The following is an 18,087-nucleotide window of genomic DNA, read 5'->3' on the forward strand; positions in this document are numbered from 1 at the left end:
GGAGGAAAACCACTTGAGAACTACCTCGCCAAGGCCGGCTCTTTCTTGAAGAGTCATGATGAGGAGCTTGTGGTCCACCGTGTCGAACGCTGCTGAGAGATCAAGGAGTATGAGGAGGCAGCACTTGTCAGCGTCAAGAGATCCATGGATGTCGTCTATGATGTTCAACATCGCGGTTTCAGTGCTGCGGCCTTGTCTGAAGCCAGATTGGAGGGGGTCCAGGAGATTGATGTTGTCCAGGTGTTGCGTCAGTTGCAGGAGTACACAGCGTTCAAGTGTTTTCGAGAGTAAAGGGAGGTTAGATATTGGTCTGAAATTGTTCAAGTCAGTTGAGTCGAGACCGGGTTTTTTCAGAAGGGGGGTGACTTGTCCCATTTTTAGACAATCGGGGACCACACCGCTTTGTAAGGAGCTGTTTATGATTCTTCCCCAGATGGGCGCTAAGGTAAGCTTCATTTGTTTGATTAAAGATGGGGGGATGGGGTCTGAGATGTGTGCTGAAGGTTTGGAGGTCGAGATCAGCGCGATTATCTCAGTTTCCTGGACGGGGCGAAAGCTTAGCCAGGGGGAGGGAGAGGAGTCGGATGGGAGTGCCACTGGGGAGGTCGAGTAGCTCTTCTGGAGGTGTGGGTTGTTAATGTCTAGAGATAGTTCGATTTTTAGGACTTTGTCGTTGAAGAAGTTGGCAAAGTTGTCACAGAGTTCTTTGGAAGCCTGTAGGGTTGAGGGCAGGGGCTTTGTTGTTTGTTGTCTGATTATGTTGTAGAGTTCTTTGGGTCTGTTTTTGGATTTGACCAATGCCTCGCGGAAGAAGCTGGATTTCTTGTTTTTGATATGGTTGTTGTACTTCCTACGGGCTGATTTTAGTTGAAGGCAGAGAATGGCGGTTGGGTTGTTTCTCCACTTTCTTTCTTTGGTTCTCAGGTTTCTTCTTTCTGCGTTGAGGTCCGCAGTGAACCAGGTTCTGGATGGAGTGGCTCGGCTTCTTTTGAGCTTTAGAGGAGCTAGATTGTCAAGTATGGCGACTACCCCCGAGTTATAGTGGTCAACGAGGTCGTTGGTCGAGAGGTGCATTGTGTTATTTGAAAGAAGAGCGCTTAGTTGACCTTCCAAGATGTCTTGGGGTACTTGGGAGAGGTTTCTCGACCATTTAGGCGGGTCTTGCGGAGGTTTAAGCGAGATGATGGGGTGATTGATGTGGAATAAGATCATGTGGTGATCTGACCAGTCAACTGGTAGTATGTGGTTGACCGTGATAGAATTCTTTTGGGCAATGATGGCATCCAATGTGGCTCCTTTGTAATGAGTCTCCTCAGTACAGTGTTGGGTGAGGTTGTTCTCATCAAGGAGGCTAGATAGCTTGAGTGATTTACCCCTCTGTTCACCCAGGACTGTATCTCGCTCCTGTGCCCTAAAAGTATTTGTTTTTGTGTATGGAATTACAACATTACAGAGAAAAGTAAGAACATTACTGACATGGGTGCTTAATTTGAGCCGGTGATTTACAGTGCCCAGAACCGGCACTTTATTGTCAGCATAAGTACATATAGCAGTCTGCCACATGGTGGCCCCGTTTGTCTAATTTTGTGGTGAGCACAGCAACACTTGTTTAATAATTCAATATACATTAGAATGACTAATACCTACCACCAAAAACTATAAGAATAGCTTGGACGGCAGGTATTAGTCATTTGTAGGAGTGCGATGGTAAGTTGTGTTGGTACTGTCATTGGCAACAATTGCGAAGGCTATGGGTGATACAAGCTGCAGTGCCCGCCTGACAAGTACCCTTGCACTTATTTATTTAGAAGTTAAGCACTGACTGAAACCAACCTTTTCAATTACGGTGGTGTAGACTGTTCATTTAGTACTAGAAGTTTTTTTGGGTCTCGCCTTCGCAGCGCGCATGTGATGCAAAGGCAAAAAGACCTATTCACGTCACTTTGGCTTTTCAGCCAAGCACGTGCACGAGTTCCATTGCCTTCAATGGCAACTCGTGCACATCAGGAGATTCACTCGCGGGAGGGCGCGCCACCATCTGCCAGCAATTATCGCTCCCGCGAGTGAATCGCGCCCGCTCCCCTCCTCACCCCCCCACCGCGCGAGGCACGCGTGTTTGTGCTTGTTATGGCTGGAGAGGCTTAGGTGTTGAGATCGTATTCTTAATAACTGATTTTTATGACGGCGGACGAGCGGCTTTAACTGAGAAGGCCTTATCCATGGAATTAAACACCCAGCTTAGAGGTGTGACACAATGGCGGCCGGAATCCCCCTCCCCATATGATTTCTCGCTAGTGTTTTTTTACCAGGAGCAAGAGGCAGGTCATTTGTGACATCATCAATAAGGCGGCTCGTTGCTGTGGATTAAGACGTTCACCCAATCATAGCTGTCTAGAGATACTCCGCCCCTTGTAGTTGGCTCGTTGCTCAAGTCTATCAGCGAGACTGCTTGTGGTCCCGAAGTTGTATGCGATGACGTCGTGTCGCACGCGGGAAGGTTGTGCTCCACCCCTCTTGTACTCTGCACTACCTCGGCTGCTGTCTTTCTCCTGGGGCGGATGGAGCGGCTCCGCAATAGCGGAGCAGGGCTGGGGATGGACCAGCAGGAAGCGGCAAGGGAACCGGCGGCTGCTCCTGGGGACGAATACAAGAGCTTGCCAGCAAGCGCCTCCCTAGGCATGCACATGACAGCCGGAGCCGTGGCAGCGGTGCTGGAGCACACCGTCATGTACCCTGTGGACTCTGTGAAGGTGAGCGTGGGGGTGAGGGCGAGTCTGAAGGTATGATCTAAAGTCAGCAGGTTTGTGCCTGCATTGCCAGAGGTCGCCTCTGTAAGAAATCACGAATATCCCCGGTGCTCATGCTGATGAGATATGTCCCAATATCATCTGGGCTGCACGCTGGAGTCAGTCGCGCCTAACCCATGTCCACCTGGGCTTTTAGTTTCTAGACCCTACTCCTTGCCAGCACTTTGTTGTTGCAATCTGGGTGTCACTGTCCTCCAGCTGTCACAGTGACTGCAACTCTAAACCATCCTCATTCAGAGCAATCTAACCCCCCCTCCTCAACTTCCCACAAGTCCTGCATTTGGACTACAAATTGAAGTCACCCTCCGAGGCAATCCCCCCCCCCTCCCTGCTGAAACTGCTGTCTCACATGCTGTCGATGCAGCACGTGTTTGTTGTTCCCCAAACAGTTATTTTTCCAAATACCTACAGGGGCGTGTTTTAGATGTTAAATTCTCCTAAACAAAGGAATAGTTGGGTTCATAAATAAATAGTTGGGTACAGGCGCTTTCAGCCCGGTATTGTGATGTATGTTGGATTTCACCAGGAATTTGTACATAAACACAGACAGAAACGCATACACGCTCTCCACCTCTTTGCTTTGAAAGTCTTAACATGTTTATTTTACAAAGTACTGTGTTTTCTCTCAAAGTAGCTATCCAATCAGCACTCTTCTCTATTTCCACTGTCTTTTTAGCCCCCTCTTGTGCCCGGCTTGTAGTATAATGTAGTTTAGCATTATATGCCTATGCGTAAAGTCAGAGTCTTCTTTAGTTCAAGTATAACTTTATTTGTTGAAACACCAATAGTTGGTAAACAAGGCATGTCCAGCTCGGGGCTTTTCTTGTTGTTCATTAGTCTGCAGGTTCTAATCATTACCACACAACACACACCCTACTCCTCAAAGAAGGCAATCTCATCTCTGTTGTCTGCCGATCATCAAAATGTATTCTTCATGTGCTTAGGTTCCAAATTCTGACACTATACATTTAGTCATTTATCCATGGTTCAGATCTGGTTCAGGTCATTATTTTTTTTAATTTATTTGGGCACTTCTGCAGCACTGCGCATCATGAGTTTCTGCTGCATGAGAATGCTTTGAGGGGGTAAAAGTGCATGGGTGGTGGAAGGGTAACATTCTGGTAGGATGTCATCAGCAGAATCTGTTTTGAGGTCTGAGTGGAACTATATTGCCTCCAGAGGATCAAATCCAGACACAAGTCCTTGGGTTCCTCTAAGCTCCAAGGCATGACATGGTAAACTAAAACAACAATCCCTTGCACATGCCAACATTGTATATTATATATCGTTAACAGTAACAAAAAAACACTCTTGTTCCTCTGTTGAAACAGTTTAATCTTGAAATCCTTAGCCAACACGTGTTTCCTCGCACCTAATGGTTGTGCGCTGCGACTTCTTCAGGGCGATAATCTCTTTGGACCCTTAATTCCAGTTGTATTTCTGACCCGGAATGGATTCTAGAGCTCCAGTGATAATTACACAGTAAAAGGCATCAGGGTATACAGTGTCCAAATTTAGTGTATTCCAGAAATCTTTACTTAAGTATGGATCCTGTGTGTATGAATCATTAATCCATCAAGAAGAACGACGGCGTGGTGTAGTAAAACCACTCTTGGGAGCTAAGTAAGTCCCTTGTGCCAGCAATCAAGTCTTTGCTGGCTTAAACGCAAGCATCTGTTTTGTAGCAGGGCTGCCTCCGGCGTGTCCAACACACCTCATACACACAAGATCCATACTTAAGTAAAGACATTTTGGACACAGTATACCCTGATGCATTTTACTGTGTAATTATCACTGAAGCTCTAGAACCCATTCCAGGTCGGAAATACAATCGGAATTAAGGGTCCATACAAAGAGATTATAGCCCTGAAGAAGTCGCTGCACACAACCATTAAGCGCTGCTAAACACGTGTTGGCTAAGGATTTCAAGATTAAACTGAAGTGACTGTTTCAACGGAGGAACAAGAGTGTTTTTTATTACAGTTAATGATATATAATATACACTGTTGGCGTGTGCAAGGGATTGTTGTTTTCGTTTATCAGTGGTTATCCACACATTGGAGAGGAGGGTGGCGCACCCCACACTTATGCACCGCAATCCTAATTACCTGCTATATTCTTTAATTTTTATAGTGTGGTTTTATGTGCTGTTCTGTTTCTCATTGGTTGAAAAATTGTGGTTCACAGGAATAATAGGTGTTTAAACTATTGCTATTTGGGAAGTAAAATATTTTAATCATGCGATGTAAACACACAGACAGGCATATGTGTATACTAGAAATATTTATTCCACAGATCAATTCTAATCTTCCAATAGTGTTCTAAACAAAAATCCTGCATTTCTTTGCCATTTGATTTGCTGTTAATATTTCTACTTTACCTGCTAGGTTTTGTCTGCTGACATCAGTGGATCTGACGTTCGTGAGGTGTTAAGTGTTTCAGTTGAAAACCCAGAGAACTTAGCAGTGGACTGGATCAGTAACAAGCTCTATGTAGTGGAGACCAGTGTGAACAGAATAGATGTGGCAAATTTAGATGGAAGCAACCGTGTGACCCTCATTGCCGAAAATGTGGGTGTTCCCAGAGGGATAGCTCTGGATCCGACAGTTGGGTAAGTAACTCTGAGACTGAGGCCCACTCATCCTATAAGAGAATGTCAATGAATTTGCTAGTAGATTCACTGACTCTATCTATCTATCTATTTATCTATCTATCTATCTATCTATCTATCTATCTATCTATCTATCTATCTATCTATCTATCTATCTATCTATCTATCTATCTATCTATCTATCTATCTATCTATCTATCTATCTATCTATCTATCTATCTATCTCTCTATCTATCTATCTATCTGTCTGTCTGTCTGTCTGTCTGTCTGTCTATCGCCATCTGTCTTTATGTCTATCTGTCTATCTGTCGGTCTGTCTGTCTGTCTTTCTGTCTGTCTATCCATCTATCTAGCTATCTATCGCCATCTGCCTTTCTGTCTATCTGTCTGTCTATCCATCTATCTAGCTATCTATCGCCATCTGTCTTTCTTTCTATCTGTCTGTCCATCCATCTATCTAGCTATCTATTGCCATCTGTCTTTCTGTCTATCTGTCCATCCATCTATCTAGCTATCTATCGCCATCTGTCTTTCTGTCTATCTATCCATCCATCTATCTAGCTATCTATCGCCATCTGTCTTTCTGTCTATCTGTCCATCCATCTATCTAGCTATCTATCACCATCTGTCTTTCTGTCTATCTGTCCATCCATCTATCTAGCTATCTTTCGCCATCTGTCCTTCTGTCTATCTGTCCAGCCATCCATCTATCTAGCTATCTATCGCCATCTGTCTTTCTGTCTATCCATATGTCTGTCTGTCCATTCCGGTTGTGCATCTGTCTGTTTATGATAAGTCCAGACACCACCATAGTGATTTTATTGCACTGTTGATATATGTGGGTAAGCTGTGCAAGTGAGGATATTGGTGCCAGCAGTTAAACCATAAATATACTCAGGGTACTATGAAGATGAGTATAGGAGCCATGAAATGGGAATAAAGAAGAGAGGAAGTGGAGGAGCTGATCATTTAGCCATCAGGGTGGGGAGGAAGTAAGAGTGGAGTACACAACCTAATGGCCAAAAGCTGGCAGGTAAGCCATTAGCATTCAAGAGAATGTGGGGGATAGATGGAAGGAGCAGTCAACAAGAGAGCTGGCAATGTAGCCATCAGTGTAACTGTCTATTGTGTACAGTAGGGCAGAAGGGAGGTCGGTGCATGCAGACAGTCTAGCAGTAAGCACAATGGGTATGGAACAGAGATCAGGATTCTACTCTGTATGGCCAGGAGCAAATATTTACCCGCTCAGGGGTAGGCAAGAGCGACCCATGACAGAGTTAGCAGTTTGGCAACTGAAATATGTGGGAACATTTTTGATGTTGGCATTGAGTGGTGACCCGATGGTAGCCAACAGTTCAGCCGAATGTATTCATTCGAGATTTTGGGCCTTATGTACCCACACATTTTCCTGTAGACACAGAGTGGGTAAAACCCTTTGATACACCTAGCCCTTAATGAGGAGAAGGTGGCATGGAAATATAAAGGCGGGAGGGCAGTGTGTAGTCTCAATCATTTCTAGCAGTTAGGCTAAAATCATTCTAAGTGAAACAGTTCAGTCATGGCATACATGTTAAAGAGCATGAACGCTAGATGTGGGTGAGAGGGAGCTCATAGGGGGCAGTTGTCTAGCTCAGAACTAGACTGGGAACAGAAACCAGCCCTGCAATTCAGTTGGACCGACCTCAGAGCGTGGGACGTGCTAGTGAGAAGCACTACTGCTGCTTTTTTTGCAGCGGGGCGATATTTCAGCCCTGCTGCAAAACTGGCCCCCAGTAACAAAAACGTCCCCCACCACTCAAAAAACAGCCCCCACCCTTCCGGCCCAACAAGAAAATGCCTGGTGCCGGCTACGGCCAGTCCGGCCCTGGTCTAGCTACTTTATTCATTCTCATCCTTGCTGGCAGCAGTTACCTTCGTTAATGTGATGCCTTGAATTCAGCTTATTTGGATGCACTTGCCTGTGGCTTAATTTACAGTTAGGCACTTTGTGGCCAGTCACCAGTCTTCCTCCACTTAAACATTTCTCTCTTGTCTTGTCAGTGCTGCCATTCCTGTCACATCATTTGTTTTCTAATTTTATCTAAACAGCTATAAACCTATATTGAATGTATGTGTCCTGTAAGGTCCGTGCATTATTCATTCGTTCACATCATTATACGTGTTCAAGGTCAGTACACCCGCTCAAATCATGCTCGAGTAAAACGTTATCTTATCTCCTGGGGCATAAGGACCCTATTTGTGTGGCTGTCCATCATGGAGTTCCCTCCACTGCCAGCCCAAAGGACTAGGTCCAGGGTCGGACTGGGACAACAAAATAGGCCCAGGCACCAAAAAAAAGTGGTGAACCTCATAGCTAAAAAAGTGGTCTACATTTGCAAATCAGGCCAGTTTTGAACTTGCAAAGACACACCTTCGTGTTATTTTGCAAGGTGTTGGAGACAGCATGCAAATGTGTATGCTGCAAGCACAGTTTGTGTTAATGTCAGGGAAATCAACAGTAAAAACCAGCCCACCTACCTGTAAAAGAGGCCTACAAACTCCCAAAAAAACGGCCCCTGCACTGCCTGATTGCCCTAAAGGCCGGTCCGACTCTGGCTAGTGCTCTTAATCTAGATTGTCTCAAGAAAATTGTAGGTTAAGTCTATTCTTGGATCCTGTTTCAATGCTTTTCATCTGTGGAAAAATTACTTTCCATTCCATAGTCTATGTTTGTGTACTAGAAATGACTACAGTAACTGCTTATACCTAGGCCTACCTGCCTATTTTCTTGCACTCTCCCACAAACACAAAATGTTGCAGCCAGAGTTGGTAAATGTTTCCACAAATTCGATCCTGTCCGAGAGACCTTGAGAGAACTGCAAAATGACTGGTGGTGGGGCAAAGGGTGCAGCTTAAATGTCTCGGACAGACCTCAGAGCATCTTTTCATCTGAAAATCTCTGATCTGTCGAACGGTACACAACAGTCTGGTCATTGCCGACTGAAACTGTGCAAAGGCTAGGCAGACCACACTTTGGGAAAGCTCACACAAGAGGTTGCTCCCTGCACTACCTTGTACCTAGGTTCTGAAATCCACCTCCTTTAAAATGAAGGGCCTGATTATGACTACTGTGGTCCGATGGACTGATGTAGCAGGCCGCCCTATTACTAGTTTGTCAGTCGGACGGCCAAAGGACCTCTGCAACCACCTGGGATCCATGATCTCTAGGTGGTGTTGCAGCAGTGTGAGTGTGCAATATGCTGGCAGTGCCCCTGCAACACAGCCAAGTACATTACGAGTTTCCTCACATCAACCCTTTTCATGGCGGTGAGCCCGCAATGAAAAGGGTGGTGGTGAGGAAACTAAGGGGGCGCTTCAGGGCCAGTGTTGCCTCTGGGCCAGGGGATGAATGTAGGGGGGCACAACAGATGCACCCCCAGTTCCTGCACAGCATGAACTTCACAGTCCATGCTGTGCAGTAACTTGCTTTGGCATTACCATTGCGGGGCCTTTCTAAGGCTCTCTGCCTGGGACTGCCAAAGCAACACCGGCCAGACCAGGAAAAACCTTCTAATCAGGCGGGCTGAAAAGTTTGGTGGTGTGGGAGCGGGGCACTGCCATGGCAGTCCACTCTCACACTGCCCAACTTGTAATCAGGCCATAAGTTCAGTGGAACACCACCTCTTGTGTCGTAGGACATTGAAAACATTCCAGTGTTGAATTCCTTTTCCCCATCCCGTCTGCTGTCACAGTTGGATTGGTTTTGTTTCCACCTTTTCCCTAAATCTTTACTGCTTTTAGTGCTTTGGACATCCGAACTTTTTTTTAAGGTTGATAGTTCATCTTATTTGTCTCAGGAGTCTGTTTATGTTACTGCATGTACAATACAGTCTTAGTACTTTAACGCCTTAACCGCAGCGGCAATTCCACTGCGGTGCGGGTGTTCTAATGGGTGGGCGGGGCTGCGACGGCCAACGGTCGTTCGCAGCACCAGGGAGGGCCGACGGGAGCACGGAAGGGGTTATTATTCGGTCTATGTCATAAAGAGGATCCTTCACTACTTTACACTAAATCGTTTCAATTGCTTTATGCTGTTTGTATGTTTTACAATCCACTCTCCATGCTAGTAATCCGCTTATGAACTTCTTTTATTAATGCAGAAAAATGCAAGTCCAGCAGCACTTTTAAGGATGAAAAAGTTTGACTTTATGTTCCTAAGATACCAAATCACATCTACTATAACATGTTCATTTATGAAAATACAGAACGAATTTCATAAAACCAAATGCCCACAGTACATTTACTGCTCAAATATTTTCAACATCCAACCAAGTACAATATATACTTATTATAACACAGGGTTTAGCAGTTGTATTTGTTTTTATCCGGGGTGTAGTTGTGTGGTGCTTATTGCCAGGTGGCACCCAAGTATAGATATGTTTCTAAGTTTTAAAGCCTTTGTTACACTGCAGTGAATAAACAATGATTGCATTGCTGGGTCATAGCACAACTTCCCAAACACATACTGCACAAAGGAATCTGGGCGCATTCTACCAATGCTGAACTTCCAACTCCGGGTGGAGCAATGGAATTTTCCACCCAGAGGACAGACTTGATCATCCTGAAGAGGCTTAGAAAAGTTCTATCGCATTTGCCACTAAAATGGGTTATTTTGCCTCTGTTATGTTGAGCATTAAAAACAGAGGCAAAATTCAACAGTGGAGTAACAAAAAAACAAAGAAATTCATTTAATTTTGCCCACGGGCAAGCTGGTTAGCCCACCCTTTTGCCTGTGACCCTGAAACACGTTGGGGCATTTTACCAAGCCTGGCGTTATTAGATTAGCGCCGCTTTAGCGGCTGTTTTCAAACGCTAACTGGCGATAATTATATCGCTCTATTAGCTAGTTGTCGCTAACTGATGTTAGTGACAGCTTTGAGGCGATAGCGAGCGGTTTGGGGCCCGCTTTGCATGTCAGCGATATTTATCGCTAATGACATGCAAAGTGGCCGTACCCAACCTGTTAGCAACTAAAAACAGTCGCTAACATTGCTATTGCCTATTATCAACGCAGGCGTTGCGATGGAAATATTCGCGCTAAGCGCGAATATCGCCAAAAGCTAACTCCTGCTCAGACCAGTTCTTAGCCATTATATCCAATGGAAGGTGGCTATTATGGCTAAGACTCTATTGGCGTTAAAGCGTGAATATCGCTGTATTCTCAGCGATATTCACGCATTTCGCCGCTATCGCCGGATATTTGATTGCTTTAGAGATAAACGTTGCTAATAGCACGTTATCTCTGCGATAATATCCGGCAATGCTTGGCGATAAAAAAAACTTGCTAAGCCCATAAATATCGCTAGTTGTTGGTAATATGCCCCAAAGTTTTTTCAGCAGGGAAATGTTAATCTAATCTCCGCCATGTGGATAATACCTAGAACATGTTGAAGTGGCTCACTGGCTCATAAAATTGTCTTTAGAGTGGAACCATCAAAAGCTGCAGCAATGCGAAACACAGGCCACTCAATTTATATAGTGCTTAGGCGTGTATATGTCACTTCTAATCATATTCACTAGCACTCACGGTAGACTCATGTCTCAGTGGGCAATGGTGGACATCACACAGCACACCTTTGTGACAAATCAGGAGAGAGCTTTGGAAATGTTCCTTTGAAAAAATGGTTAGGAGATTCCCTGTGGTGGATAGTGGACAGTGTTGTGGACAAGGCAGTGCTATTGGGACCCCCCCCCCCCAGCGTTAAATCCTTGCTCAATGTGGTCCAAAGCTGTTGCTACATAGTACCCTGGTGTTATACAAAACAACAGAGAATCATGAAAAATTATGATAAATCAAAAGGAATGTGCATATTAACCACAGACATGCAAGGCAATGAGGCAGGAATTGGAAACTCAGAATTCATGTAAATTCCTCAAAAGGCAAGGAGTTAGGTTGTTGCTTTAAGTCAAGTCAACATACACTTTGTAAATTATTTGGATCAAATTGGACTAAGGCATGAAATCTTAAAGTTATGTTTAGATAGTCACTCTTTTGGCTTCTGAATTCGAAACAGTAAAATTGTTAATTGTTAAGAGGCTGTTAAAAAGCAACTTGACTTTGAATAGATAAAATTAGCAGCAGGTCGTTTTGGTTAACTATGCAACGTTGAACAATTTCAGTGTTATGTCAAGCAAACAAAGAAATCCCAAATGTTTTTATTTTTGATATGCAAATAATAATGTGTAAAAAGTAGTAGAAATATGCCTATGTATTTCCTTCATTCCGCAGGTATTTATTTTTCTCTGCTTTGGACCGGGTTTCTGGAGAGCCGAAGTTGGAAAGGGCTTTCATGGATGGCACGAACCGCCAAGATTTGATTAAAACCAAGCTAGGATGGCCGGCTGGGATAACTCTGGACATTGTAGCCAAGAGGGTTTACTGGGCGGATAATCGATATGACTACATTGAGACTGCAACCTATGACGGCCTTCAAAGGTAGGATCAAGCACTGGCAGCTGACAATGGTTGCAGTCCCTAACCATGGGTGCTCACGTCAATTTAATTGAATATCACTATTAGTGTGTTAGATCCGCCTGTGAGGCTGTTGCATTTCAAGATCAGAACAAGGAGGCCATTTTGATTTTACAACTTTGCGTTTTTATGGTGGGATTCGAAGAGTAGTGAGCTCAGTAGTATTCTACTTACAGAAATTTTAATGAAATGGGGTTGTTTCTAAAAATGTTGATGGCAGCAGCTTTACTGGGATAGCAGTATTGTGTTGACTTGCCTCGGTGATAAAAAGCCAAGATGCTGCGGAGGAACGTATGAACAAATGAAAAGAAAACAACAGAACATACTAGTGAACAGTGCAATCCTTGGCCAACATTAAATTGCGCCAACCTAAACAAGAGAAGAAACAATAAAATGGGCATATGGCAAATCTTTTTTATTACATTGGCAGCAGAAAAGGCACTTCCTTTTATTTTAGATCCTTGGCACAGTACCACTGTCTAGTTGAATTAGGCCATACGCTTTGGCACATGCTAATCCCTTTCAATTACAGAAACACTTTCAATAAAAGTATTGTCTTGCAAAAGTACAGTGGAGTGGCAGAATGCCTAGTGTTATTTATATTTTTTGGTTTCTGTAGACTCTCTTTAACTTCTGCAAACACTGGGTTGTATTTACCAAAAAAAACCACTCATATATATTCACCTAGGAACAAACACAGATTTACAACGTTTTGGTATTCCAAAGTACACCTGGATCGCTGCACCAGGTATACTTTGGGAAATGTCGCGTGACTTTTTGTAAACGTTCCTGTTCCCACTGAGCAGAAAACTCCACAACCTAGAACGTCACAGAGGGCGAGCGGAGCCTCCTGTGCAAATCCACTTCCTTTTTCTCTGCTGGAAAAATATTTTTCCCTGTGGAAACAACCTTTCCCTTACACCCCATGCCAGTCTTTGATTGACCCATTCCGCCCTCGGTCCAGGAGGGGGCGCTGCTGCTGGGTCGAATACAGTAAATCTGTGTCCATTTCCAGGCTATAAGGGGTCGAATAGGAGTTTGGCAATGAATGAAATGGGGCTTGTAAAGCTCAGCTGCTGCTTCATAAGAAGCGTCCTGGAAAAAAAGCTCAGCGGCAGACCACAACTTTGAATGCCCTTTTCCCACCTCGGTGGGATTTACTGCTGTACATTTCTCTGTACTCGTTGCAGTGAAATCCACAGTAGTAAATGGATTTATGCCCAACAGGAATCCCTTTGTGGATTCCTGGCAGGCTTAAAAATGGGAATTTATTTGTAAACTTACTTTTATGACCCATTTTACCTTTGTGAATATGGCTCAATGGTCTTAGTATTTTTTGTAAAGGAATGAAGAATTGGAAAATTGGGGTTGTATGGTGAGTACTATTGCGCCCCATCAGGGCTGGCTTTATCGCTGGTGGCGCCCAGTGCGACAATCACTTTTGGCGCCCCACGTCCCATGACCGCCTCCTTGGATTCTCTCAGTATCACCTGCAAAAGTGTCCCTCATATTTCCTATCATAAGATATTGCCAAGCACAGCGTCCCCTGAGGTCACAGCGCCCCCTCCACAGGTCAGCGCCCAGAGCGGCTGCACCAGACGCACTGCCCGAAAGCCAGCCCTGCACCCCATTCACAAAGCTCACTGACGTGTAGTAAAGTTACGAGTGCGTAGTTTCCACACACGGGGAAGAATCTTCGCACTGCAGAGAGTGCAGAGTGGAGATTCTGCCCTGAGTTTGGAAACAATGCCCCTGGTGCAGAGACTGCGCACTCATAAATTTACTCCCCATAAGTTACCTTTGTTAATTGGGCCCATTGAGTTTATCAACAGAAAGCTATGTTAAGCAGAGCACTACCACATCAGAAGAATTTAGACACATGTGCTCTAAACAAAACACATTATCATAATACGTGTGGAATGCTGAATGGCATGGAATGGCAAGAAATTGGGAATTTTAAAGTGAAAAATTGAAACTTCTTTTGTTTTGCAGAAAAACGGTTCTTCATGGAGGTTCGTTGATCCCGCATCCTTTCGCAATCAGCCTATTCGAACATCACGTATATTTCACTGATTGGACAAGACTTGCAGTAATGAGGTCCAATAAGTTCAATGAAACAAGTCCGCAGGTGGTTTTCCAGTCCCCAATGAGGCCTTATGGTCTGACAGTCTACCACGGTCTCAGGCAGCCATACGGTAAGAGAAGCATTGCGTGAACTCGAGTCACATGTTTACAGTGGGGCCACATACATTACTTCTGTGGCAGAACTGAAGGACTGGAAAGGGATGATTATGATTTGTATAGAATTACTGACTGTACAGAAACCTAACAATGATACCTAAATTCGTGCTCTAGTCTTCTCTACACTTTCCTCAGGAGTACTGACCTATGTCCCTCACCTCTTTCTGCCTTTCACTGTCCTTATCCTTCCCCTCACCTCTTGCTCCCTTAACCAGTCTCTCCTCATATCTTTATCCACCATATTTTTCCTCTTTCACACCCACACCTCCTCCTCCCCATTGGTACTCAGAGGTGGGAAAGGCCTCAATGAATAGCACAAACCATCAGAATGTGGTTAAACCCAAGCTAGGGTGGCCATTCAGAATAACTGTGGACATTCTGGTTATTAATTTCATCACCAACCAATCAACATCTTAATGATATTTCTGGGCTGCAGCCTCATTCCCAACTTTCTGCTAGTCATTTAACTGGTGGACAAGGATTATCTCATGCTAGAAATCTCTTCTGTGCTTTATTTAATAGGAGATTTCCAGTGCCCTGCTATTGCTGCCATTGCTGGCCATTCATTATTTATGTCAAACGAAAATTCCCCTTTGGATAGAGTTAAACACCACACATACTTACCTTAGTCACACCAAAATCACGGCATACTGAGATGAACAAATAGGAATAGTAAAAATAAATTCATAAAAAAGTATACAATTTATTCAGATAAGTATTAAAACCCCAATACAATCCTAGCATGAATACAGTCTTAATCAATAAAAATATACAAATATGTTGGGCATACACAATTAAAAACACAAAAATGGGAAACACATTAAGGAAGCTAGTTCCTATTAGAGCAAGGAGGAAAACAGTAGTCAAACAGTAATCAGCTCTGATACATATAACAATTGTGGTCAGAGTTGTTGCTTCCCCAGACTTAGCGTAATTTCCTCCTATAAATGCATCGACGCGTTTCGGTGGGCAAATTATTAAATAGCCAACACCTTCTTCAGGAAATAGTATTTTGTTCCCACATACATATATTATATCTGAAATGCAAGAACAATAAAATACATATATTACACAATTGAAACAATTTCAAAAAACAGATAAAAAATATAGATAAAAAAATACTTTTACATATCCTCAATGCTCCAATCCCTGTATATTAATAGTAACCAGTCATAAATGTAGCACACGTACTATTCTTTCTTTGAATTCATACTTCATACCAATGAATGCTTTATGGTTAAAAAACCTATACTAGGTATAAAGGTATTTAAAAATATATTGTTTGCCCAAATGAGGTTATCAAACATTCATTATATTTCATTACCCCACATAGGGCGAAATCGGCATCCATATATTAGCATAGAGTAAGGATAATAGCGCTAAATACAGAGATCCAGACACTAAACAAAAATGCCCACAATGGGTTTATATCACTAACAAAATTGTTGTCGGATACAGGCACAGGAAAAATATATTCTGCTTCATAATATGGCTTTGCTTCTTTTGTGAGATTGGAATGTTGCCCAGTTGTGAGTCAGGAAGATGCATGTTATGAAAATCATTCACCTGAAAATGTGGCTTGATCTTTGGTGATAAACAGTTATCTTGGTTGAATTCATGTTTCCTTTTTCTAGTAAGAAATCCATGTGGAAGCAATAATGGCGGATGTGAACAGATCTGCATTCTGAGCCACAGAACAGACAATGATGGTCTAGGCTATCGCTGCAGGTGCAAGCTGGGCTATGACTTGCAGTCTGATGGGAAGCGTTGTACCGGTAAGAGGACTTTATTGCCAATTAACAGCGAGGTTGATGTGCGCTGTAAATCTGTTACAGAGACCTGTCTATTCACGACCCTAGGACTTCCTTTTGAGCTTAAGCAAAGAAGTGAGACAAAAATAAAATCCTCTTCTCTTACTTTGGGAGAAAAAATAGAAATAATACTAGCCGTATACGGATTTGTAGATTCACATATCTAGGAAAGGAGAATCAAGAAGAGAATCCTATTAGGAAGGGGTTGATGGCAAATTAGGATTAAAGTTAAAGTTTGTAGATTTATATAGCACGACTCGAACTCGAACCTGGATCCCCAGCTCCTGAGTCGGTAGCTTCAACTGATCATGTTTGAGAACATATTGAATAGCCTGGGATTCATTGTTAGAGTACAGGTCCAAGCAGTATACCTTACTGAAGACAAAGCAATATATCAAGGGCTTCTTTTGCAATTCACTCTGAAAGGCCATTGCCTAAAAATATTAGATTTACAGAGTTAAAACCCTGCTTTGTAGGCCAGAACTGAGAGTACATGACAAATGATGGTTTAACATATTTGCAGCAGGACTTAATACAAGTAGTCCATCTTAATATGACTTACTTTACTTTGAAACAGCTTCCTATTATGAAGACTCTTGGAATAACTTACACTAGGGAAACTAGATGTGTTGTAAAAGTGACCTTTGACTCAAGTATGCAGAATATGTGGCATGTCAAAGAATCGAACTATCAGAAACAGTATCTATGCTGACAGCTGTCTTCCAGGATGTGAAGCGTCATTTATGCTTTGGCTTGCAATGAGCCCAGAAGTAGCTTACATAGGATGGTGTGAATTTCTAGTGTAGGTTCAGGGTGCTTAACTGAAGTGAATTGAGTTAAGTTTTTAACAATAACAGACCAGACTTGCAGCTTGAATGAAGAAGGCTACTTTGGCTTGATGCAGTAGTGCTATTTGTTATCCTTGATTGCTCACATATTAATTCAAGTTGTTATGATAACTGCATATTTGCACGTACCACACCTTGCTGCTAATGACATAGATAACTGTGCCATCTAAAAGAGTGGTCGTTCTATATATTTGACTCTCGTTCATAGCATGATCATTAATATCCCTGATTTTGCCAAACTACAGGTCCTTGCTATTTATTGTCATTTTTTGATTTTTACTGAACTGTTTTTACGTAATTATTTTATGCTGGTGTTTTTATTCACCTGTGCTTTTATGCATATTAAGTATCCGAATAAAGATTATTTGAATTGAATTGAATTGATGCAGTAGGCCTTGCATGTTGTCAAATTAACTTCTAGACAAGAGCATCAAAGACCTGAATAGCCTCTACATAGCAATGTAAATTAGCATAAACATTGAAATGGATCATGTTCAGAAATGTTATCATTTGAAGGCACAACTTGTTTTAGCTGGAGTTTTTCTGGCCTTTTTCTAACATTCATGCAGGCCAGATGAACAAAGGCGTGCAATTATTTTGATAATATGTGAAGGTAACTGGTTAATTAAAAGATCCCAGGCTGTGGTGCCTTATATTCTCTTGTATGTTGGACAAGAGAGAACTCTCATTAGATGTGCTGTAATGTTAAATGTCAGGAACTTGGGAAAGGTGACGAAGATCAACCGTACCCAGGTCCGAACCATGAAAATCATATTGGCTTTGAACATTGTGAATTCTGAGGGAAAGCAATTGATGGGATGAGCTTAATCATATTTGTGAATAAGCATATTTTCTGGTTGTGTTTACACTCCTACTTTGCCTGCCTAGAAAGCTCTGAAGAATGGATAGTTTTGAAAGTGTAAAAACGTATTAGGGGGCCCATGTAGATATTAGGATTTTATTCCATTAGGGCGACGCAGTAAAACACTTCTTCGCCCTTTCAGAATAACGCCACTCCGAATTTAGAGATGTCTGCTACCCCGAGGGCATCTCTTACATTGGCAGAAACTGCTGTCACAGTGGTTCCTTTCAATGCATTGAAAGTGTACCTTGTGACTCCTTCAACATGACATTGCCAGAGGCACACTTTCAACATCTTTTTATTTTTATTTTCAAAAGCAAAATCCCAAAGCCAGATTTTGTTTTTGAAAATGAAAAAAGAAAATGACCCACATGCCGTGGGTTTTCTTGCAAGGCG

The 18,087-nt window shown here is 42.9% G+C and overlaps 1 protein-coding gene across 1 annotated transcript in view; it reads left to right on the plus strand.

The window, feature by feature from the left end:
• Positions 1-18,087, plus strand: part of LRP2 (LDL receptor related protein 2) — a 342,167-nt gene that overhangs the window by 96,006 nt on the left and 228,074 nt on the right. Inside the window, exons 12-15 of the mRNA XM_078681616.1 lie at positions 5,195-5,418; positions 11,687-11,893; positions 13,922-14,124; positions 15,805-15,945. Coding sequence (XP_078537742.1) covers positions 5,195-5,418; positions 11,687-11,893; positions 13,922-14,124; positions 15,805-15,945 — 775 coding nt within the window. The remainder of the gene's footprint in view (positions 1-5,194; positions 5,419-11,686; positions 11,894-13,921; positions 14,125-15,804; positions 15,946-18,087) is intronic.

This window comes from Lissotriton helveticus, chromosome 3_1 (assembly GCF_964261635.1).
Source record: "Lissotriton helveticus chromosome 3_1, aLisHel1.1, whole genome shotgun sequence".
Taxonomy (NCBI): domain Eukaryota; kingdom Metazoa; phylum Chordata; class Amphibia; order Caudata; family Salamandridae; genus Lissotriton; species Lissotriton helveticus.